Below are 25,757 nucleotides of genomic sequence, written 5' to 3'. Positions count from 1 at the left end.
TAAGTGCAATATTCAATTGTTCATAATAACACTATATTGAGCTGCTTCATGATTGAAATAGCTGTGTTGGAATAAGTATAGCATAATTATAAACATGACATTCAAATAAGTACCTTGTTTTAAATTATTTATAAGCACACTTTTCAAATAGCTGTGCTTGGAATAAGCACACAATTTAAATAAGAACCCTGTTCATATAAGCACAACAATATAATTTAAATAAGTACCTTGTTCATATAAGTACACTATTCAAAGAAATGCATTTGAATAAGCGCAACAATATAATTTAACTAAGTATCCTGTTCATATAAGCACACTATATCCAAATAGCTGTGTTGGAATAAGCTATTAGTACACAATTTAAATAAGAACCCTGTTCATATAAGCACAACAATATAATTTGAATAAGTACCTTGTTCATATAAGCACAATATTCAAAGAAATGCATTGGAATAAGCGCAACAATATAATTTAAATAAGTATCCTGATCATATAAGGACACTATTCCAAATAGCTGTGTGCTACAGTACATCTAAATCATAAATATAAATCAGTTTTTACTCTAACAACCTATGGAGATTGGTTACCTGGACAACACTAGCATCTGAAGGGTCAACGACCACTGCTGTTTTGGACTCTTCATCTACTATCAGGTATGAATAATTGTCTTCTATAAGGGCAATTGGGACGATTTGAAGACCTATAAAAAAACACATAAACTTTAAAAAGAAAGTCATAAAGCTTTTTACATTACATTTACACACTTCTTGAAAATAGATAGAGGGTTCTTCTCTTGGTTGGTGCAATACCTAACTTTCTTCCCGATTTTCTGTTTACAGGGTGTGTGGCGCAGTGTGTTGGATGTTGGACTACTGATCATGAGATCGCAGTGCGAATCCAACTGTGCCGCATTGCTTGTATACCTAGGCAAGATATTTTACTTACGTTTGCCTCTCTTCACCCAGGTGTATAAATAAATGGGTACCCGGTTTAGATCAAGACACAACTTTGCGCTGATTACTAGCTGCATTATGGAAGTATGTTTCCATACGTGTTTGATGAAAAAAATGAACGGGGTAATAATGTTCAGTGCTTGTGCTTCACAACAGTGTTTCACAACATTAGGCGCTATATAAATCCAGGATATTATTATTATTAATTATTATTAACTGATCATTGGAACGTACCATTACACACGTGAGGCGTTGTTATTGAGTGACCATTAGAAAAAAGTGCCTTGGCTTTCTCAATGTTTCGTTTGTGATAATAATAACCAAGTCTTGTGTTGGAGTAGAAATAGTACCTGAAAACAAAAACAATTATAAATAGATTATAAACTGTACACCAAAAAAAAAAATATCATTCTGAACGTAGAGGGCGCTATAGTTTAAAAGAGATCAAATGATTGGCAAGTAGTAAGTAGACGTCGAAAACTTTACATCTAGTAATGGTAGTTAATAGTAGCCTAGCCAAAAACCTGGTCACCTGTGAATTATAATTATGCATAATTGCATATACAAAATATTAGTTGTCCCCTCTACCCAGCCGGGCCCCAGCCGCCAGTGCAGTGGGCCTAGAGCTAGCTAGGCCCCAGCCCAGTCAGCCTCTATCGCAGTCAGTCCAGATCCGCTGCTGGTAGCTTTTGTCATAAGTAGCCGCTACTTTCTTTACAACTACAACTTACCCCATTCTAAACAGAACCCCTCCTGCTTTTGTTGACATATTGTAGATGGATGAATTTGCTAGGCCTCTTTCTCGCTACACACACGTCACACACACACGCGACACACACATCAACAAACAAGTCACGTCGTACTTTTTGCAATTTGTCTTGTTTATAATTATTCCGCCCTCTTTCGTCGGATAATATTGACTTTTTTGTTTCGTCTCTGACCGGAGGAGGGCGGTCGTCATTGTTGGTTTCATAATTTAATCAATTTTAAATTACAGTAATATAATTTTCAAGAATGAAAGGTTTTTTCAATCATATTTTTCTTAACTTTTTTTGTAATCCTTGCTATTTTTAGATGAGCCAATCTGCAAATGGTTATATTTTATAGCAATTCATTTCTGCTCTGATCGTGTGCACATAATTATTCCATGAACGACCGTGTCATTGATTGAAAACCTTCTCCTGAATAAAATCTTCATAATCCGACTCTACTAGCAAGTCTCAATTAATTTTTACACAACAAAAGACAAAAAGAAAAATAATTTTTAATTTCCTGTACAATTGCACAATTTAATCCAAGAAATCATGAACAGTGGAAATATACAGAATGAAAACAAAACAGAAATATTAATGCTGAAAAATTGTTTTCTAACCTAAATATCAGACAAGACAATATTTTCTTATTGTATAGTTACAACAGCAAGTCTATCGCAACTGTAATGCTCATTTATTATACAGTAGTTTAAAACAAATAAATTAAGTATATGAAATTTACAATTATTTTTCTTTGTTCATCCCATAAACAATATAAGAAACTGTGTATCCCAATATTACAGTACATTGCAATCAGTGGTAGTGGTGCTTGAGAACCAGCATGCCTTGCTTCCTCGTCAAATGAGGAGCTATCGCAACAACAGACTTAGTAGTGCACATGCCCAGTTTATACATTACACTTTTGTAGTCTTTGGAGTCATACAGTAGTACCTTTCCTCCACCATGTAATTAACCATAGTCTGGGTTACAGAGTTTTGACTTAATTAGTAAAAAGATAGATATTTTGGCACATATGGCGTTTCATACGTATACTACTTGAGCTTGTATTTCAGACAAACACCGAAAGGTATTGAAATAACTACAGACTTGGGGCTAGTCTAAATTAACCGGTGCACATCAACAGATCAGTAAAGTACAGTGGAGGAACCTTGTGAGCGCAATCAGAAACTTGTGAGCATACACAGAAACTTGTGAGCACAATCAGAAACTTGTGGGCATACACAGAAACTTGTGAGCGCAATCAGAAACTTGTGGGCATACACAGAAACTTGTGAGCGCAATCAGAAACTTGTGGGCATACACAGAAACTTGTGAGCACATTCAGAAACTTGTGAGCACACGCAGAAACTTGTGAGCACACACAGAAACTTGTGAGCACATTCAGAAACTTGTGAGCATACGCAGACTGCAGAGTCTTGTGAGCACTCTCAGAAACTTGTGAGCATACACAGAAACTTGTGAGCACATTCAGAAACTTGTGAGTATACTCAGAATGTAACTGCATAGTCTCGTGTATTCCTTAATATTACCAAACCAGTATAAAAAGGGATACAACTCCACTTTCTATGTTCAATCTTTTATACTTAATTTTAAAAACGATAAAATCATGTTTACATGATATTCAATTTAAGAAAAACTAAAAAATTGATGTTTTATGGTGTACATTAAATTTTACGGAGGTTCCACAAAAAGATAAAAAGTTGTTAAGTATTTTTTTTTTTTTTTTCAAATAGCCCAACCCAACATAGAATCTCTCTCCAAGTTTGTAATACAAATGCCAACACAACATCTTACCACACAGCAACCAAAAAAAAAGCCTCTTAATAATTTAAAGTACTGTACTGTTTAAAATGTGACCTCCCATTTTGTTTACATAAATTAAAGCTGTATGTATTAAAACTTTATATAGTCATCAAAAAAATACATTTATGTATCTAAATAATTAGTGGGAATGGGGAAGACACTTAAAAAATTGTCTCCTTAAAAGGTGTCTTCAAACTAGGCTTGGCTTATTTTGGTTCATTTCAAAGGAAAGCATCATCTTAATAGTGGTGTGTGGTTGGGTGGAGAGGTCCAAAGTGGAGTTCTACTTGTGGGGTGCAAAGTGCATGGCTATTTGATAAAAATGTAAACACATGTATGTAGAACACTTTACTTCCTAATGTTAAATCCTACATACATTTTCATTTAAATGTCATTTTTTTCCCTTGGAGTATAGAATAGATAAACTAATTTTTTAAACTTATTAATTTGAATAGTAAACTTCCTACAAAAAATAATTCATTAACAATTTTATATTCCCAAAAAATAATTTACCCTGTTCATTTCTTATTAAAAATAATATAATTGTTAAACAATTATTTTTTTTTACAGATAATATAAAATTTGTATTTACAATCACCTTGTGCTGTCGCTATGGATACTATTTAAAAATGATTAAGAAAATTTGACATTTGACCTTTATTAAATAAATACTGTATTAAATTATATATCACTGTATTTTTAAGCAGGAAGAGTTTACACTACAGTTTATGTAGTCTGGGCTCCAGACGGAGTTTTGTAAAAATATAAATATTTTTGCACATATGGCGTTTCATACGTGTATTACTTGAGTTTGGATACTCCGTCTGGGGAAACACGCATAAGTCACGTGGTTTGACACCAAGAATTCTTGGTGCATAAATTATCCAGTTGACTAGTTTCAGCCGCATGCCATTGGCTACTCACTCGTACGTCGTTTTAATATTCATATTTCAGAATTTCAAAGACTCAACGTCTAAGACGATGCGCATGCGCTATGTTACGTTTAGACAATGTGTACTTGGGTACATTGATGAAAGTTTCTGAAGGCTAAAAATGATTTTATATGCCTAGTAGTCTGGTAAACATTTGATGAGATTTTTCCCAAGAACATGAAAACTCGTCTTGATATGATATGCTATAGCTTCACCGGCAAATCTAACATTGAATGGATCATTTATTATGCGGAGAAAATTTGATTTAATTCCCACCCAGACCCTGTCCTGTTCTGTGTGGTGGTGTAGCTAGCCCTGTTGTGTGCCGGTCGGTGGTGGTATGTACCTTATTGACGTTTTTGGAAGGTCATACGTACGAGTTGAGTAGCCCTACGAAGGAGGCCTAGGCCAGGACTGGACTAAACAATTAATATTAATAAACAAAACAACTTGGCAACACGATTTTATATTTCAACAGTTGTTCAGTCTCGATCGTACATTCAGCACACTGTACGTACGTACGTACTCGATCTTTTTCATTTTGAAACAAAATGATCATTGGTTGATTCGAAATCCATATTTACATACCGCCCGCCCCATATAGCCAAATACGGTATGATAACCTACGTCATTCTTATCGGATGTTTGCGGTTTGCAAATCGATTTCTATACGTGTTTCACAAGTCTGTATTTTCAGACAAAAATCGCGGTCGAAATAAAAACAAATAAATAAAAAAAAAGACAATAAATACAGACTTGGGGCAAGTCTACAGTTTATGTAATGGGAAGTAAATTATGTGGTTCAAGAGAACAAAAATGCCTACACCAAAAAAAAACATAATATATTTCTCCCAGATTAATTTTAATAAACCAAACAAAATATGGGTTCAATTTTAAAAGGGATCAAATTTCAATACGAGAGAACAACATTCCAAATATGTTTTAATTACTGTAAACTGGAAGACTAATTGTTTTGTCTTAATTACTTTATAAAAGAAAAAAAATCGTTAAATCTTTCAAAATGTCATGGAAAATTTTAATACCAATATGGGAAAGAACACCTTTACATACCGTATGTAAGAATTTGAATTTTACTACAATGTTAACCATGCTACTTCCAAGTGTTGCAAGTATTATTTCCCAAGCATGGTAAATGGGGCTGGCAGTGACCCAAGGCCCTGGTTTAGGCAGGCCTCTGGTGTTTTTAGCTTTTTTCGACACATTTTAATGCCTGTTTTTTTTTCCCTGCCTCCTTAAGCTCTGGGGCCCTGGGTTTAGCCAGTGAGTGCTCATAGCCGTTACGATTTCATTGTATTCTAGAAACTTTAAGAGACACCTTTAGGACCCAACAACCATAACTCCCATATTATATATAGTGGTGGTCTGTATATTATTTCTGCTGTTTACCAAAATTAAGCCCATGACTCATTGAAGGTTATGTGGTGTACTACTGTAACCAAATATGAAGGCTACAAGAGAAATCAGTAAAATCACCTTGACATAGTAAATATTAAATTATGAAATAAACATAGATAAACTTTAAGTATACAGTAAAATGTAAAGAGAGAAAATCAGTAACAAATCCTCTCTTACTTCTGAGTTCTTTCTTATCTCGATCTTAAGCACACATACCAGCTTTGAGAATCCTTTACAGTTGGTTGCAAGACTCACCAGATTAACTCGATAAATGACTTTCATAGTATATGTGAATTCTGGTACAGAAAAAACATCATTTGAACATTTTCTTCTTAGCAACATCCAAAACACCAGCTTACTGTACATATTCTGGAGTAGTATCGTCTTTTAAAACCATGTTTTTAATGTTTTTTTTATTAAGCATCGTGTCTGTAATTCAAGGCTCTCTTTCAGCTTAGAAAGCCCTTAAACCTCATTGTCCTCTCTACTAATCCTTTTGTAAGTTCTCCATTTTTTATGGCGTCGTAGAAGCAATGTCAAAACCATAAGAGCAAAGTATATCCATATATTAAGAGGTTTATTGTAATAGCTCATTTATTATGAGCCGAGTTTCAATCTTCTATATTTCAAGTATGTTTTTAATCTACATGTTTCTTCTTCCACTGTTCCTCATACTGAAAAAAAAAAAAATAAAATTTATCATTTACAACTGGTAATCAAAGTCAATGATGTCGGGTAGCTACGATACTAACTGGTCATCACAGCTGGTTTTAAGCAGGTTAGGTCTTGTAACACCACTGTAACACATGGACCAAGGCATTCTAACAACAGGATGCTGAGCTCCGGAGAACAGAGGGTTTATCTGTAGCTGCGACATGATCAGTTCCACGCCCTTTAACAGACACTGCGCGCTGCAGAGAATAATGTACAGAAACCACTCATGCATGCAATTTGCAACTAAGCAAAGACATTCACCCGAGAGGTCTAGACTGGGTTTAATTAATATTTTTTTTATGCTCATACTAAAAAACCGCCCTAGAATTTAAGTAGGTTGGGTATGGGCAACCGAACAGTTGTTGGACAATCAATGAATTGTAGGTCGGGTATGAGCAACCTAACAATTGTTGGACAAACAATATTTAACATTTCTTTTAATCAAGACATAATGGTTTGTGTGTGAACTGATTTTACATTATCAGGATTATACCTTTGTGTGTGAACAAGAATCATTTATACTATCTGGATTATATCTCCGACTAAACTGCCGCCAGCTGTACCAGCTTTCACAATCGAATTGAATAATCAATCGCGTGCAATTATACAATAATTTTATCAGATAAAACTCTAGAATTAATAATTAATTTTTATAACTTACCACAGCCAGCTGTCTGCCTATGTTGCCAACCGTAACACCACCGGAGAAGAAGACGCAAGGAAGCCAGGATCTTGAGTACATTATTTCTTTATGTAATGGCCTAAAAAATACAATTTAAATAATACTTAAAAACACAAGATATGTTGGTCTATATTAAAGCTCTGTCTACACTATCAAACTAGTTTGACAAAAAAGTGTGATGTGCACGAATATGGTAGTGATATGACCAAATATGGTAGTGATGACATCATCATGTCCATATATGGGCACATCACATTTTTTGTCACATAAAGTTTGATACCATATTTGGGCAGAAAGAGCTTAGTTATATACCTGGACAAGTTCATGACCTACCCACCAAAGTTAGCGATACTTGGCTAAAGTCTAAGCCTGAGCGGAAGCACCATTTACAACTCAATTAAAAAACAACAGATAAGCGAGTTGACACAATGAAGCATGTGAACCGAAAATGGGTTATCTTGCGTAGCAACTAGATAATATTGATTAGGTAATCTAACATTGCATTTCATAAGTGCATTGAACCAGAAAGACAATATGAAAACCAATTATCTTCGACACATATTGATATAAGTACTTCACCCAACATCACATGACATAACATTGAATCATAACAAAACAAGGACAATTCATATTCCGCTTTATATTAATTTCATTTCGAATAAACACCCCTCAGAATGAAAAGCATGGTCTTACCTATTAACATCTGCATAAACTATGAGCTGTGTGAAAAGTGAAACAAGAACAGCCACGCCCAAACCGAGCCCAAGACCACTCCTTGACCGATCAAACAACCACCACATGCCTACAGACATCGCAGCTATCGTCATAGAAAACTGTAAATTGTTTCCGAAATCAATTTTCTGTTATTGTAGGAGTTAAGGAAAAAACAATAAGCAAAAACGAATTAACCAATTTTTTTTATACAATCATTTGTAGGAACAGTCACTAACAATATGGTAAATGCATAAACAGTGGTAACGCCAAGTCATTTGCTTCTGGGGCAGAACCAGGAGCTCAGAGAAGAGCTAGACATAACATTAATGGATATCAAATATTAGTTCATAATTTCTTTTTAGCTGACAAAATAGGGTGTGCTCGCATACCAGAAGCTTCGATATGTTAAACAAATACTGTAATTTGAAATGTTAAAAAAAGGATACAGCGCACGCATGATTGATTCCAACGAAGACGGCTACGCATCTCATAACACTTGACCACTCCTTCTTGAAATGTTTTGGCTCACCTAACCTCAAGTCCAAGCACGGGCAAAGAATGCCAACACAAACTATAAAGAAATAAAATAATTAAGGTTATATACTGGCACATTAGTCCAGTAGGCAAGTTTTCTTACTTTCCCGATTAACATTTTGCTGGCCATCAACATTTTAAACTATAAAAAAAATGATATTCAATTAAAAATTAATTTTAAAAAAGTTTACTAGCCAAATAAGTAGATAAGTTTTCTTACTTGCCCGATTAACTTTTACTGGCCATCAACATTTTAAACCGAGCATATAAAGATTATTATCAATTAAACAAAATTTTACTAGCCAAATAAAAGTCTTAAAAGCCTACCTGCTGCTAGTCCGCATGACGCTGGAACCCACCATTCTGGTAGCCACCAATTTTGCGCAAATAGATTGGCAATTACCTCTGGTGACAAGATAGTGACTCTTCTCTGGATGGCCATAACATTGAGAATAGTTGCTAAAATTACACCGATTGCGAAAAGTATGACAGCTCGCAGCACTAGACCACGTGAACTCTTCAGTGTCACTAACATGATTACGTTTTTATTGCACGATACGGTAAATAATTGGAAAATTCAGAAGCAGGTTTCTGTTAATATTGCAGTTTCTTCATATATCTATTGTATTTGAGGATATCTTGGTTGTAAATCGTTCACTATAAGTTTTTAGTGTAACCTGTAAGAAATAAAAACAAATCATTTTGGAGTTAATAATAATGTACATCATGTGTAAAATTCAATGTTCACCAGCACGGACAGCCACCCGTGGGTTGAATTGCTTTGTTTTGTATCAATAAAGTGTGCGGCTCTATTTTTTTTGTTCAATCAATGTCAATTGATGAAAAACAATGATATAAAAATTTTTAAAAATTACATGTTACAATTGACAATTAAATGTTAGACACCTCCCCCTCCCTTTTTTGTAGAGAGTAGTAGGCTATGCCCTACCTTCACTGCTGTATGACAGTTAACTGGCCCTGTACTTACTAGTACTAAAGGAAATTAACTATAGTATTGGTAGGCCTTACGACGTACGTAAGAAGCAAGGTCAATACAAAAAAAACACTGCAGAGCAGCATCAAACAGACACAGACAATCTAAATTTAAAGAGCTAATCAACAACCAACAGGCTTACCCTTCTAAAGTTGACACTATCTCTCCCCGTTAATTAATATTGCTGACAAATATCATATGACCACCTTCTTCAGTAACTAATAAACTTATGGAATAATTTACAATAACCATCTCTAACCATCTCCGTCAATTTTATGGTACGATTTAGAACAGACATCTCGCGGGAGAAAAGGTGGGCTAGACATGAATCAGCTGACCTTACCGATCGAAAGATATTTCTGAAGAAGCGATGTACGCATGTGCCGACAGTGAGGTGATGAATTATTCAACCAATCAATGACCAGAAATATGGTACGCTTGATTGATTGGTGGTATGTTGGACTGCTGTTATGAATCGTACGACTAACTTTTTAATCTAGGCCTATCTATTTTACTACGCCATACATGTTCTTATTATTGTTTTGTCGTTCTTTATCGAATTGAACAAAAGATAGGAAACGTATGATAGTTCGCCGATGATAAGGGATACTATACGATAGTGTACAATAACAATAATAACAACCACATCTACATAGGCCAAATTCTATATCTACAGTATTATATACAGTACTGTAGGGCCTACACGTCACGCACGCAGACCTAACTAGTTTCAAGGCGAATTCATTCGTCAAAATAAGAACAAAATAGATATCAACCGATCAACGAACAACACATTTATGATTGTAAACTTTGATAAACTACGAACTCTTGCATGTATGACATGATATCGTACGATATTAGCAATTTACCGACACAAAGGCAGTGAAATTAAGCACGCTCATTGGTCGGAACTTAAAGAATCGAACTTAATCCGATTTTCAACATTGAAAACAAAATAAACAGAAAGTAATACTGAATCTGTTAAAAATGATGTGCTTATTAAATAATTTAAATACAAATGATATATAAATAATATTACTTTATTATACTAAACAGACTCAATTTCTGTCACTTTAGTTTATTTTATTGCGAAGGTCAAGTCTGGGGGTCACTTCATCAAGCCTAGATGCTTCAAGTGTGATGTGGTTCTTCTTGATAGGCCTACTTGCCGATTCGTATAGTAGGCCCAGAACAAATTGTATCCTATTACAAACAAAAACTTATTATATACTGTTTTGATAATAATTGATTATCTGACAGCGAATTACAGTATTATAATATCGGTCTAGATTGACAGTCAAATGGGACTCATTGTAAATACCATAAATAATGTTTTGATTATTTAACAGTGAATTATTATAATACTGGCCTAGGTTGACAGCAAGAACAAAGTCATTATTTATTGAACAAGATTTTACAGACAGATTACCGTCTACGTGTATCTATATAATACTGTATTATCAGATTTTTCATAGACTCTCTTCTCCCAGACATGCTTTGGGGTTTGTAATTTGAGCATGAGTTTACAAATTATCAAAAACGTCAGCCTCTATAACTATAACTGCTGCTTGCTTATAGCTTCTGAATGAGTAGTCCTCATGTATGTAGCTGGCTAAAGCAGCAGCGTGAACACAAGAATAAGCATGAAGGATGCATGTAACCCTAAACAAGTTAAAATAATTTATGTCAAAGTCGGGCTGATTTGAAAATTGAAATTTGATCTCCTGACCATCTTTCGCGCTAAAACGTTTATGACATAATTGACAAGAAAATATAAAATCTAACATTTTGTTGAAAAGTGACTTTCTACCAGCCTACTACACTATCTTGGCTTTCTATTACAATATCGGTAGCCTTGTTTTCAAAATTTAGATTTATAAAAGTTAGAGTATAAAATTACTGTATGTCATGCCGTGGTGGTACTTTATCAAGCGGTACTTTTATCTTTAATTATTGGATGGATTCTGATCAGAGAGGTGAGTTGTTATAAAATCTTTGATTCTGATAGAATGAGATATCTGTTTGCCGCCCTCTGTAGTACTTAATAGGATGTATTATTTTATCAAATTACGCTTGAGTGCCTCTCATTATAGTACAGTAGGATGATTGAGGATGATGTGCGGTGTTTTTTGTGTGGTACAGGTGTAAAGTATAGCAACACAATTTCCGATTTTTGTCATATTATATGATTTAAAAGTGAGTATACGCTAAAATTTATTTTATTATAATATAGACAGCTCAACCGTTTAAACAAGATGATAAGTGAGAGGTAATAGGAGATAGGTGAGATGATGAGCGAATGATATTGGAAAGGTGTGAGATGGGTGTGCGTTTCCAGCATAGGTTTGTTTTGATACGCATCAACAGTTTCATATCCATTCTTAGCTTTTTTGGGACTCTATATGCTGATGGTTTTTGTTTTGAAAAAACCATATGATCAAAATATCTCTGTGTGTTCAAAGAAAAAAAAAAGGATAGGTTTTTATTCTATGCTATTTGTTTAAACCATCCTCGGTAAAAAAAATTTATAAAGATAAAATTACCTACTAGGCCTAGGGCCTATGTATATAGTGATAAATTATAATAGCAAAAAAAAATTATTATTATTGATATTCTGAATTTCACTGCAGGTTGAATCACGAGTTGTAAATGATAAGGAGGCCTCACAATGCTTGGGATAGATCCAAGATGTGAACTAACTCCTGAAACCGCAAAGAAAGCTAAATCGCAGTTAAACGAAGACGTAAATACAACCAGTGCTGCAATAGACAGCGTACGCAAACTGTACTATACCCGGTCAGACATTAACTTCCGCCAGAACGATGATCAGTTTATCATACGATTTTTACGAGCTAGCAAATTCAACCGTGACCGTGCATTCCAAATACTTTGCAAATATTATGCCTTCCGTCAAAAGTACAAAGTATCTTCAGAATCGCTGTCTGCTGAGAATTCCCTTATCCAACAAGCTTTGCTAGACGGCTTTCCAGGTGTGCTCAATGATCTAGACGCGTTCGGTAGACGAGTGTTTTTGATAAACGCGGTGAATTGGGAATATTGGTTGTACGGATATAAGGACATTTTAAAAGCGTTTTTGCTTAGCTTAGAGTTTTTGCTTGAAGATGAAAATGTACAAGTAAATGGACTTGTGGTTATTTTGGATTTTAGCGGAGTTCACTTTAAACTTGCATCAAAGGTCACGCCATCATTGCTCAAACTAACGATTGAAATGTTTCAGGTATTTTCTACCTTCTACCTCCACTCATTTTATGGTGATTGTTTTTATCATTTAACATTTTATTGTTTCCCTTCCCAAAAATAAAATATGGTGAATCTCATGATAAAGAAGAGCTGTTCATTTTCCAATTGCTTCCTTACAGTCCTTCGGGACACCCTATTCAGAGGACACCCCATTTCAGGGGACTCCCCTAATGCACTTGTCAATTGTATGATCCACTATATGACCCCCAGGAGAGGTGCGTCATAGGTGCGTCATGGATGCGTCATTTACAAATATTTATTGCGTCAACAACTTAAATGTAGTCATATCAATGATGTGTCAATGTCAATGTCACTTTACCACCCACAATATCATGAACAACATGATGACATTAATGCGTCATTGTTCAAAAAAGGTGTGCGTTAATTGTCACCTAAAGGTAAGTCACTTTTTTGACACAGGGGTGCATCATGGTATTCATAAGCTATAACGCACATCGGACAAATGACGCACCTCTCCCAGGGGTTGTATAGTGTCATACAATTGACAAGTGCATAAGGTGACACTTTTTTTTCCATGTCCATTCATGGGACACTACACCCCTTTTTAAGGGGACACTTACACCCCCTATTAAGGGGACACTCTGTTGGCTCCCAAATGTGTCCCCTTAATAGAGGTTCCACTGTAGTTTCTATACCTCTTTCAGAAGATACACTTCTCACACACTGCACCTTTAATTGCATGAATAAACTGCTTTAATAAATCATTTTTCTTGACACATTTTTATGTTTCCTTTTTTTTTTATTTTCAGTTTATTATGTATAAATTTACCAGGTGTACATTTATTTTATGATTTGAAACCTAATTATAATATTTGTGTCATGTGATGTCATGTGCCGGGTTTCCCTACTTTGATATAAGTGAGTATTTGTTTTGCATGGTTGTATGTGCATGTCAATTTTTTTGAGTTGTAGATTTTTTAATCCATGTTTTGAATTTGTTTGCTTTTCATTTTTACTATTATTAATAACATATTCATTCATACAGGTTATAAACCTGTCGAATAATGCCTATGCTGGGGCCTACATGAACACTCAATATACAGTAGCTTACTATAAAAAAGAACAATTTAGGCCTACTGTACAAATGTATATTTGTATAATGTTTCATTTATGTACACTGTTTACTAAAGTCTCTATTTGGAGTCCACCATTTCTTAAGGTCAATTTACACAGACAAGCGGTAATGGTAAGCTGAAAACACCATAGCTTTTACAATGTGGAATCTGTATCTATCCTAGAGTTTCCTCTCAACTGCCCGTCCACTACTCGTTTTGTGTAAAATGATCATAAGAAATATCATAGATTCTATATTTTTTTGTTTTTCGCTTACTGTTACCGCTACCACTGTGTAAATTACTTTCTGCTAACTGTAGGCGGATTTGTAGACAATTAAATTAAAATAATAAAACTTTATTGAATATAATGTTTTGTAAAATTGTAAGGAGGAAATATGTGGGGAGAATGAAATGAATAAAATATAGATTATATAACTAATCATTTTGAAGTTAGAAATAAGGTAAATTTTAAAATGCCGAGATGTTTTTTTCAGGAGTAACGTGCCATGCAAATTCTTTAAACAATATTTTATTTTCTCGTTGTTTAGGATTGTTTTCCTTGTCGGCTCGGTGCGTTACACATTATAAATCAGCGCTGGTTTGTGGAGACGGCTATCAAGCTTTGTAAACCGTTCTTGAAAGACGGAATCAAAAAGAAGGTAGGGCCTGCTACAACTAATTAGCATAATCATTTACTTCCTGGAAGTGGTGCACTTTATGTCTTTAATTGGTGTGTGATATTATTTTTGTTACAAAAGAATCTAAAGCAATGTTGTCTACAGAATTGTAATTGTGTATAACTACTGTAGGGTAGCTTTGCGTCAGGGTGTTGAGTAATTGGACAGATGTTTTGCCCTACTCTGACGTAATTTGTACTTCATACTAAGTACATTGAGATTACTTGCCAAAAAATACGCAAGTAATTCTTATGTGGGACTCGAACCCACGACCTCTAGATCATTAGCCTGGCGTTAATACCTCTAGACCACAGAGCTTGATGGCTAGGTGTTAGATTCGAGCCCAAGTATTACCACTAGAGAATTACTTCTTTTTATTTAGATATATGTTCACGGTAACAACTTATCAACTCTTCACTACATGGTTCATAAGGAGATATTACCCACAGAGCTTGGCGGACTCAAACCGCCCTACAATCACTTCTCATGGGCTAAGCAGCTGATTGGTTGCAACTACAGGCCGGGAAAAAATGTCAATGCTTGCGAAAACAACAACGCCACACCAGAATTAGTAAGGTAGGAAAATTGACATAGTGGTTCAAATTCAAATTCAAAATAAACATTTATTTCCTTCAATTGCAGAATAGAAACATAATAAAAAACAATGAAACGTAATAATAAGGTTTAAAAAAATAAAATGTAATCAGAGAATCATTAAAAGATTGTCAAAATGATTTCAATTCCGATAAATTTCTGAAACCTTCCAGTACTCCTACTAATACTAGTAAGATGCTCGTAGGTGCATACAAGAGGAAGGGTGGTGAGAGAATGGCAAAAATCCTTTTTTTGTTTTATTTTTGTTTAAGGTTTTTCACTAACTCATCTAAAAACATTTAAAGTTACATATAATGCTTTTCTTTTTAAGGTTGTTTAAATAACCTAGCACTATTAATAATTTCCGATGCTATTACAGTATGTTTTAAATAATTAATTATCAACCTCCTTCATAATTGTTGTTATTCGAACAATGATAAATTTTGAGAACTCTTTTTTGTATTGTTGCCACAGCTGGTGGCCTATTGATTGTGTTTTTGGAAATGAAATAAAACAACAAAAAAAGATCCTGGAGCCGTCACTACTATTGCTTAATAAGGACTTTACGAAACACGACAGTTAAGGGAGGAGGACGAATATCCTGTGTTCGCTAGAGTGTAAAATCATATAAAGTAAACATAGCCGTTTTATTAGTTACGCACCCTTCTAGCGCGAAGACGACGACCGGCTGTACATCTCTCTCCAATCCCTCCTCCCCTGTCTCAAGGCCCTTCTGAATTGCTTGGCTCTTGTGATACATATGTCTAGCTTTTCTAGCTAGGGGCCTCGCATTCAAACGCCGCTTTTAACACAGCCATTTTAACCCAATAAAAAAGTTATTTCATTAAACAATTAAATAAGAAGTTCAAATATTATTTAGAGTTTTGAAATTTCCACGTTTAAGTGTAATTTGAACTGTATAGGTTATATGTACATTATTTCTAGTCGTGGGAAAGTGGCAACTTTATCGTCCTCAAAAAGTTAAAATGATGGAATTTCACGCTAAGCTCCGCCCACATTGTTAAAGCTCATGCATTAATTATTCATGAGCACCATACACCTATCACAACATTCCACCTGTCTCTGTCTTTCTTTTAATATGTTTTGATACTGTACATACATGACAACTTTTTTTTCCAGAGCAAGGCGGGTTGAATTGGTACATCCATCAGCAAATGATGTCGGGCCGATGACGGCGGTTGATGATGCGTTGCGGATGGAGCCATTACCATCGGATGAGAATGAGGAATTGGAAGAGATGATGCTATTCCTTGACTACTGATTCAGCAGCTGTTCCTAATGTACAAATTGACTACATGTTCTACAAACGTCTTAAGCTCTCTCTACACTTTATGTGACAAAAAATGTGATGTGCCCATATATGGACATGATGATGTCATATCACTACCATCTTTGGGCATATCACACAAAAACCATACATTTTTTGTCAAACTAGTTTGATAGTGTAGACAGATGTTAAGCACAAGCGTTTTGGTAAAACACAAGCTAGAATTGAATCTGCACGGCTACTACCTAGGCCTACTGCTGGTGTTTTACAATTGTATGCATCATTGAACATAGCACAAAACTTGCACATACTGGTTTCTATTCTACGAATTCCGCAAAGGTAACCATGACTAGTTACTATCTATTACATTGTCAACATAAGCTCTTGCACACTAGTTCCTTTCAAATCTGTTCAGTTGCTCGAAAAGTCGGTATAAGCGCTCTTCCTTTCTGTTGAGCTGAGTTCCGTATTGACATAAGCTTACCTTGATGTTATTAGAATGTGTTGTCATTATTTACTTTTCCAATATGTTATAAACATTTTGTTGTTTTTATTTTATTCATTTGTAAGATAATCATGGGCTTCTATTGTGAAATATGTTTAGGGTGCTTATAACTTATTTACTAAAATACTTTTTAATAAAATATATTTTTAATGTACAGTACAATCATTTTCTTTCATAGTATCTACTGTTAATAGGGTTATGTATTTATGTACTATGTTATTTATTTCTATTACATATAATGTAAAAATTAATTTTTATATTTCTAATACACAACAGCCTAAAAAACGATTTTTAATTCACCTCACAAACCATAATTTGTGATAACAAAATCCTGTGGCCGTATTCACCATTCACACTAAGGGAAACACTTACAATTAAAAAAATCTCATATGTGAATACAATAAGGGAAATATATAAATATTTATATAGTTAAGTGTAATACTTAATATTTAAGGGAAATATCTCACTTAAGTGTGATTGGTGAATACGGCCACAGAATGTTGTTGTGTTGATAAAGGCCTTGCAACCCAAATCAACTCTAAAACAAAATTTTAGTCAATTATTGAAGCATTAGCAAGCTGTATAGTTATGCAAATGACCTGACACCTGGATAGGTCATGTGATGCTTAATACCATTGATTTGTAACGCCATCAATCTGTTTTTATTTTTTGTGTATATAATTGATTTCCGATTGTAAAACAATGGACAGTGTCATTTTTGTATGAATACTACACTTATTGTAGCATATGAAATTGAATGTAAATTAAAATTGCCAATTTAAACAAGAATAAGTAAATATATCATCACTATTCTATCAAAACCTTGTATCTCTGTTTTCTTCTGAAATTGACTTTTTGTACCCAATATGTTGTCAGGGTTACTGTGAAAAAAATGGCGAAATTTTAGAAATAGCCAATGAGAAAGAAGAATTTGTTTTTGTCAGAAAGTGTATATACAAGGTTTTGAATGGAAAATTTAAAAAACAAGAAACCATTAATGAAAAAATAATTCTAAATACTTATTTACAAAAACAAAATTGTAGTGATTTATTTATTATTATCTTTTTATACGTTATTAGAAAAAAATAATTTTAATACTTATTTAAAAACAAAATTGCATTTATTTATTATTATTTTTTTATATTTATTAGAATCTGGTATTTTTTTTTATTCATTACCAATTTACAAGTATGGTCTTATCTGGATAAGCTACGCACAAAATAGATGATTTTTTGTAGAGATACAAGATTTTGATAGAATATCGACGACATTGGGTTATCTACTTACAGTGTTAAAAAATAATTATGCTTTCCAGCATTTTTGTTTCCTTTTTGTACCAGAATGATTTATATGGTTACTAGTAGTTACACGAATTAAGTGCTTCTTTCAAATGCGTCATTCTCATTTGCTTTCAGTTTGCTCGCTACTTCATTATCTTCTACATTATCTCTATAGGAAATTAATTACAGCTATAGTTGAATGGCTCTACTGAGAAACCTTGAACAATTTATCATTGCATTTTTTCACTCATGTACAGACACCCAAACTAATAAAGCTCTGTCTACACTATCAAACTACCAAACAAATGTGATGTGCCCATATATGGACATGATGATGTCATATCACTACCATATTTAAGCATATCACTATCATATTTGGGCACATCACACTATTTTTGTCAAACTAGTTTGATAGTGTAGACAGAGCTTAATATATTCTCATAATGTGTATTCTAGTTTGACAAAAAATGTGTGATGTGCCCAAATATGGTAGTGATATGCTCAAATATGGTAGTGATGTGATGCCATCGTGTCCATATATGGGCAGATCACATTTTTTTGTCACATAAAGTTTGATGGTCCCGGTTTTAGACCAAAATTAGTATAAAAACAATATTTTGGCACATATAGCGTTTCATACGTATAATACTTGAGTTCACAATTTTGTGATATCCAGATAAAAGTTGAAACACCGACTATTGGACTAACATTAAAAAAACAATAACTACAGACTTGGGGCAAGTGTCTAAATGTGTCTATATATTTACCAAGACTTTCATAGTTCTATAGATGTCTTTTTTTAATAAGAAGCTAATTATTAATACAGTCGGAGAGCCGCGTTGGGAAATATGACCGTTATCGCTGAATTTTCGACTTCGCATGACGTCATAAATTTTAGAAGCCCTCTCTCGGCACAGAAGCATCAACGTTTCGCGCGAAAACATTAGCATAAAGTATACGTCATTTAATAGCTGTTTAATAAACATTAGTAGGCGAAAAATTAACCATATATGGTAAGATCAGTTCCTTATATGTTTAAGATGTCGCAGGTCACCTAATTTTCTGAATAATTTGTTGGATTTGTTGTCAGCGACAATTTCTTTCCAAAGTTCGTGTGCGTCCGTAAAAACTTAAGTTTTCTAACAGGTGTTTGTTTACAAATTTTCCATTAGTGGGATTTGCATCCCATACAGTGAATTACCAAAAAACCGACGTATATGGATAGAGTAAGTATCAATAGTCTGTTTTACGTTAAAATTGGCTTGAAACCCTATTTAAGCTTCCTACAGCGAACATTTTAAAAAAGGTCCTCATGTCATATATTGTTACGTCTCGCGGCACTAGTTCCGTCGTGTGTGGTGCATGGTGTGTTGATTGTGGTTGTTGTAGGTGAGTATATGCACGACCTGGTGGATCGTTGTCGTATTATATCGGCCTAGGCCTAGTAACATGTTCTGTTAATAATTTAAATACTTTAGTTACAATTTAGTATTATTAAAGTATCGTTACAATCCTACTCTATATTGAAGATGCATTGGGAAGTTTTAAAAAGATAATTAAGCAAATCGCAGCCTGATACAGGTATAGGCCTACCTATTCTATAGTTAAATATTTATTTATAGTAAAATTATTGACAACTGAGGGGTACAATTTATTTATAATATTAATAATTATTACAATAAACAGACATAAGGAAATTTTGTATTTGCTGCTTTTTCATGGTAGGCCTATATCTGAAAATGTTTTCAGGTTGTTGAATAATTATACTGTATAACGATGCAATGTTTTGTTCATATCATAGTGACAATTATTTAAATAGTTTCATTCATTACATTTCAGCTATTCATTTTCATTTTCATTTTAGGTTTTTTGTTGGTATCAAGACTCGACGATTTTCTGTCTCGTTCTTCAATATGAGGTTGGACGGTGGAAGCTGTAATGGTTTTCTCGATTTCAATATCATTGCTGCAGCTGATAGTTTTTCATTTTATTCGCTAATAATAATATAACATACATTCATACGCATTCAAGTTTTAGAAGCGTTTCAGATCAGTCAATGATAAGATATAAATTAAGTTGCAATTGATTGATTGATTTACTTTATTAACCAGAGTCACACAGATACATACAATATAAACATATAAAACAATCATAAAATCAGTACAACCGTAAGACTCACGTAAGTTAATATGATATAGGCCTAGCTAGTTTGTTATGTTTGATGAACAAGGTGCTATTTAAATAAAAGCAAGTTTTTATATACAGTAGTAGTATTTACTATTTATATCAGTATTGTTTGAAAGATATTTGTAATAAAAACTGCTTTTTCACATTCTGTATACGTAAAAAAAAAATTGGTTGCTTGTGTGAAATGCAAGTTGTATCTAATAAAGTAATATTTATATACAAGTGTGACATTTACTGCCAGATACTGAAATACTGAGTACCAACCAATCACTGTAACAATACTCAAGTAACTAAATGATGGACTTATATTTTTATATCTTGGTTTCAGCTGGGCCCATAATTATCTTTTTTAAAAACATGACCATATAAAAATACACGTTTGAGTCTCTGAAACAAACATGCCCGATTTTATAAAACATTCCCCATATATAAATTGAAAATGGGTTATTTTTTTTTGTTTTTCCATTTATTGTTTTTTTAACAGTTTTTTATTTGTTCTGGGCCTAGTTTCTCCTTCAGGCTTCTTCATGCTTCTTCTTGCTTGGTATATGAGCAGAGCTGGGATAGACCTACCACCAGCCTAGACTATAGAATACCCAGCTACTATTATTAACACTCACTAGGGTAGGCCTACCTATCTAATATTAGTATTATATCAGAATTACTCAGCCTAGCTAGGCCTAGAAAATACTATTTTTAGGCCTAGCTAGGCTGGAAATCAAGTAAGTAATTATAGTAGGTAGCCTTTCCTAGCTCAGAAACCAAATAGAACAATAATCGGGGAGCAAATTGAAATCTTAGGCTTATGACGTAATACGCCTGCATGAAAACCGTATTGAACACAGACACGATTCGGTCCGGGACGATTCGTACCAGCTTCGTAAAACGTAAACAAAGTTTCAAAATGGCGATTTTTCGATCGAAACAGAACAGAAATGTAGTAGGTTTGGTTTGATTAGTGGGAGTTGCATCCCAAGAAAGCTTAAAATTAGATTTTTATTTTAATAGATAGCTTAATAGTTTATCTTGAAAGGATTTTAAATTCGCTTTGAAACCTTATCTATAAAATATGAAATTTAATGATTTTTTACCATCATTTAAAAAAAAATTAAAGTAAAAAAGTTTATACATAAAATAATGATATTTCTTGAAACAAAAAATCTGTGGAATTTAGATCACAGTTTTTATCATTATTTACGCTTGTAGTTCAACTATTGAAATACGTTTATTGATTTCATTTAATATCAAAATTATACCATTTTCTAAGTGTACTAAAATAGCAAAAATTCCAACATTTTCCACGAAGCGCGCCCTCACAATGAATGAAATCAGTGATGCGTTACCAACGCGGCTTTCCGACTGAATAGAGAGTGAATCATTCCAAGTACTCCATTTAATCAAGCTGTTATTTAAAGCCCCCTTCCCTACGTTTTTTAGATCTAATTTAAGATCAAAAACTATATTTAATGTAAAAATAATACTATATGGTCCTATTGCGATAACTTTTTTCGTCTTTAAACGGTTAAAAATGTGAAAAATAAGTCGATTCTAATAATTATAGCGGCCCGCTATAAATCCCAAAATGCATTGCGCGCGGATTGATATTTTTGTTTTTCACCTGTAATTCGCCCGCTTTTCGATCGATCGTGAGGCCAAAACAAATGGAAGACTCCTCTTTTCAGCGAAAATACCGGGTTTTCCCCGATTTGTATCAACGGAGTCTGGCAAAAATAGAAAGACAATTAATGCAGCAACTATACAACGTCAGGCTAGGTATATAGCTAGCGTACGATGTTCGTACGTTACCGATGTTTACCAGCTAGGCCTACAAAACTAAGCCTAGCTAGGCTAGGCCTAAGACCGTCCACGAGCGGTCGGTCGCCGCGAGCTACTTAGGTAGTGCATTGTTTCTCACTTTTTATCATAATTTACCATAAAACGTACATTTAAGACAAGGAATGACATGGTTTAATGTTTTTAAAGTGATATATATGTATTATTTTCCAAAAAACGTCCGAAATTGCAGGGAAGGGGTCTTTAAAAAGAAATGTTGTCATCTATACTGTTTTGTTTTGTTATATTATTTCACGAAAATACCTTTTATTATAAGTGTTTTTATGTTTCATTAAAAAAATTTATGAATAATTTGAGTTCATTTTTAAACAATGCAATTTATGTTTAATTGGTATGTGACCAAATATAGTCCCATGGGGCCTAGATATGATATTTGAGGACAATTAGGGGTTGGTTTATTCTTGGATTACATTAACAATGGAATTGACCAAAGTGTTGTGTCCGAATTTAGCCTAAATTAAGGAATGGGATTATACAAAGTATTGGATTATAATATTCGGTTGTGTTTTTCAACGTTATTTTGTAAATTTTATATTTGTTTCTTAATTTTAAACATTAATAATTTAAAACAATTTTAATTAATTTAATCAAAATGCATATTTAATTTGTTTGTGTTAACTTTATTTCAAAACAATGCAATTTACTTTTAATTTGTACATTTTGTGGTTTAATGGTTATTATGGCAAAATTACTGGTTTCTTAGTTTTTATAACATTTTAATTACATTTATAAATTTTTACTAAATTTAAGTTAATTATTATTAGATTAATTAGATAAAATTAGATAAATTACGAAGGAAATTCAAGTAGTAATTTAGTATATTAAGGTTTTCCATGCCGATTATTGAATTCACAATAAAGTGAACTGACATATTAAACATTTTATAGTTATAGTTATTTATTGATACGAAACACTGTACACAATATGTAAGTATACTAAGCCTATTTCTTTGTTAAAAATGTAAACACAAACAAACCATAAAAACAACATAAAGCGGTATTGCTAGTGTAGTTTTATGTAAATTACATGTAAATTTTATGTAAAGTAACTGTGCCAACATAAAGTGGTGTTTGTTTACGTAAACAAACTATCGTAAAGAGTATTGCTGCTGAAATTTTATGCCAACAAACTGTACCAACAACATAAAGTGAAATTGTTACATATTATTTACATGTAAACAAACAAAATAAAGTAGTTGTTAGTTTGTTTACATGTAAACAAACTGTAACAACGCTACTTTATTTTGTTGCTACCGTTTGTTTACATGTAAACAGACTGAAACAATACTACTTTATTTTGTTGCTACAGTTTGTTTACATGTAAACAAACTGACAACACTACTTTATTTTGTTTGTTTACATGTGTTTACATAATAATGTTTACATGTAAACAAACTGTAGTTTGTTGTTACAGGTTATTTACATGTAAAGGTAATGAGGAATTTTTTGATTAGGCCCTCTACAGACCCACGGCAGCCAGTAGTGCATCTACCAGATCAGCACTTCCGAGAGACCCAGCTCTTTCTGATTGTAAAAAGTTCTTTAATATGCACTGCATATCCCATTCATGAGATGTTATTGAAATGTAAACCAACATAAACTATCTATAGAGCACCAACGTCTGCATTTAATAAAATCAAATAAACCAGGGAAGAGTGAGATACTATTAATTTCACTATTCCCTAAATAAACTACACAATTTTAATAAAATTCAGTTTTTTCTTTTTTTTATTTTTCAAACCAGGTCAGATACAACATCAAGGTTTTATATAAACAATTCATTAAGTTTTTCATCAAGGTTAAAAACTTTCAGATACAGCTTCATAATTATGTTGTATCACAGGGAATTATTTACAATAAATTCCTCCATGGTTTTATCATGTTTGTTTTAAAATATTTACAATTTAAGAAGTAAACATTTATGCAAAACATATTGAAAAATACAGAGAAAGTTATAGATAATTTAACCATTTCTAATTATACAAAATATTAATGATATACAGTGCACTTGGTATATTTGTATTACAGATTCTTGCAATCGCACTGGCCTTATTTTAGTAACATTTTACCGAGAGCCCGGGAATGGCAATCTTATTGAATGCTGCCCACACACAGACTTTCTTGGCGCGGTGAGTTTTACTAGTGGACTACTACTACTGGATTTTTGGGATAGATAAAATGGTCCTGTAAGTTCTACTGGGCAAGTGGGGGGTCCTACTGGGCAAGTTGGTGGGGTGGGGGGGGGGGAGATGTCTACTGGGCAAGTGGGACTCGGGTAGAACTTCTTCCGGTCAGGGAAAGTTACTTCCAGGATGTTCTCATAGTTATTATTCTAAACCTCACCAGGGGCGGATCACAAGTTGCAATGCAAAAGATAGGACATCAAATTAAGCTCAGCCTTTCATTTCATCATTTTTAGGCCCTGGGCATCCACTATTTCAAAATCCTGGATCCGGCACTATTAAGTCGGTAAAGTCTTAACAAAAAAGTCCACTGCGTTTACAGCTAAAGATTTAAACTCCAATATAAAACAGTTAATAAACTCCAATATAAAACAGTTAAATTAATTCAATACAAACATCATATTATTGTGTGCTTTCATGGAATATTAAAAGGATACAGGATTTACAAACACTATATTATATACATCCCTCGAGAATGACAAAAATATATATTGGATTAAAAAGTATTACTATTATAGTCAATTAGTAAAAATCATTGTGCAACAAAATGTTTATATTCATTTTGGAAGATAAATAGAAAAATAAATAAATAGAATAGATACATACACAATGATCAATCATGTGGTCTCTGATTTTTCCCCAAAAATAATGTTCAGGTAATACTAATTTTTAATTGGACTTATAATGATAATTATAAATTCTGTAATTAATTAAACATTTTGGAATCAGTTTGGAATGGATAAACATACATTTAGAATCACAATGTTTGTGGAATGAATATTTTATGGTTCTGGAAAACTTTTTAAATATTTCAAAATAATGTTTACTGTGTATCCAAAAAAATAATTGTTTGCACAAAGTGCTGTATCTCCACATATGACAATATTTGGCCAGTATCATAGACAAGCCCTTAATACAGCCTCTCATGTTTATCACTCTGTATCTCTATGGAAGGTTTAGGTAGATATAGGTTAGGGTGTATGATACTGGCGTCATATGTGTAACACATGAGATGGTGTATCAAACAATTAGCCTATCACACGGGACAAATTTAGATACAGTTCCAAGAATCGGCTGTAACAAAAGCTATACAAGGGCCTATGATTGGTTAAGTTAAGATATGCAAGGTTTGACAAGACAGCAGAATATACAATTTATACACATTATAAATGTACAATATATAAAATACAACAACAACAGATCAATAAGTTAATTACAACTATAATATTAGTGTAGAATATTCACATAATAAAATACATTATTAAATAAAACAATTAGTAACAAAAGAGTACATACTTAGTATAAATGGACCATTTTCTGAGAAAGAGCTTGAAATGC

The 25,757-nt window shown here is 33.4% G+C and overlaps 3 protein-coding genes across 3 annotated transcripts in view; 1 reads left to right on the top strand and 2 right to left on the bottom strand.

Moving 5' to 3' along the window:
• LOC144841308 (putative thioesterase PNKD) overlaps positions 1-1,816 on the bottom strand; it is a 46,072-nt gene extending 44,256 nt beyond the window's left edge. Inside the window, exons 1-3 of the mRNA XM_078697597.1 lie at positions 1,685-1,816; positions 1,188-1,303; positions 588-700 (exon numbers count right to left, since the gene is read on the bottom strand). Of these exons, the coding sequence (XP_078553723.1) occupies positions 588-700; positions 1,188-1,303; positions 1,685-1,722 (267 nt within the window). The 5' untranslated portion in view covers positions 1,723-1,816. The remainder of the gene's footprint in view (positions 1-587; positions 701-1,187; positions 1,304-1,684) is intronic.
• A 1,465-nt stretch (positions 1,817-3,281) lies between these two features.
• Positions 3,282-9,848, bottom strand: LOC144841312 (insulin-induced gene 2 protein-like). The gene is made up of 6 exons (XM_078697605.1): positions 9,658-9,848; positions 8,849-9,198; positions 8,434-8,558; positions 7,967-8,133; positions 7,253-7,352; positions 3,282-6,551 (listed from the first exon to the last, which is right to left on the bottom strand). The coding sequence occupies exons 2-6, from the start codon at positions 9,054-9,056 to the stop codon at positions 6,516-6,518; spliced, it is 636 nt and encodes a 211-aa protein (XP_078553731.1). The 5' UTR covers positions 9,057-9,198; positions 9,658-9,848; the 3' UTR covers positions 3,282-6,515.
• Positions 9,849-11,622: 1,774 nt separating this feature from the next.
• Positions 11,623-18,726, top strand: LOC144839589 (clavesin-2-like). Its single transcript, XM_078695018.1, has 5 exons — positions 11,623-11,711; positions 12,146-12,753; positions 14,401-14,511; positions 14,912-15,105; positions 16,264-18,726. The coding sequence occupies exons 2-5, from the start codon at positions 12,184-12,186 to the stop codon at positions 16,403-16,405; spliced, it is 1,017 nt and encodes a 338-aa protein (XP_078551144.1). The 5' UTR covers positions 11,623-11,711; positions 12,146-12,183; the 3' UTR covers positions 16,406-18,726.
• The last annotated feature ends 7,031 nt before the right edge of the window (positions 18,727-25,757 follow it).

The sequence above is a fragment of the Antedon bifida genome, chromosome 4 (genome assembly GCF_963402885.1).
Source record: "Antedon bifida chromosome 4, ecAntBifi1.1, whole genome shotgun sequence".
Taxonomy (NCBI): Eukaryota; Metazoa; Echinodermata; class Crinoidea; order Comatulida; family Antedonidae; genus Antedon; species Antedon bifida.
Note: the sequence above shows the minus strand (reverse complement) of the source record. Positions and strands in the feature narration are given on the sequence as shown.

What these genes read in the sequence shown, in the direction of transcription:
- LOC144841312 (XM_078697605.1), bottom strand. Translation starts at nt 9,056, where the DNA reads ATGTTAGTGACACTGAAGAGTTCACGTGGTCTAGTGCTGCGAGCTGTC. An exon ending in GAATCAATCATGCGTGCGCT is followed by an intron (nt 8,134 to 8,433) that starts GTATCCTTTTTT and finishes CTACAATAACAG; the next exon opens with AAAATTGATTTCGGAAACAA. An exon ending in GTTTATGCAGATGTTAATAG is followed by an intron (nt 7,353 to 7,966) that starts GTAAGACCATGC and finishes TGTATTTTTTAG; the next exon opens with GCCATTACATAAAGAAATAA.
- LOC144839589 (XM_078695018.1), top strand. Translation starts at nt 12,184, where the DNA reads ATGCTTGGGATAGATCCAAGATGTGAACTAACTCCTGAAACCGCAAAG. An exon ending in TAACGATTGAAATGTTTCAG is followed by an intron (nt 12,754 to 14,400) that starts GTATTTTCTACC and finishes CTCGTTGTTTAG; the next exon opens with GATTGTTTTCCTTGTCGGCT. An exon ending in AAGACGGAATCAAAAAGAAG is followed by an intron (nt 14,512 to 14,911) that starts GTAGGGCCTGCT and finishes CTTTTTATTTAG; the next exon opens with ATATATGTTCACGGTAACAA.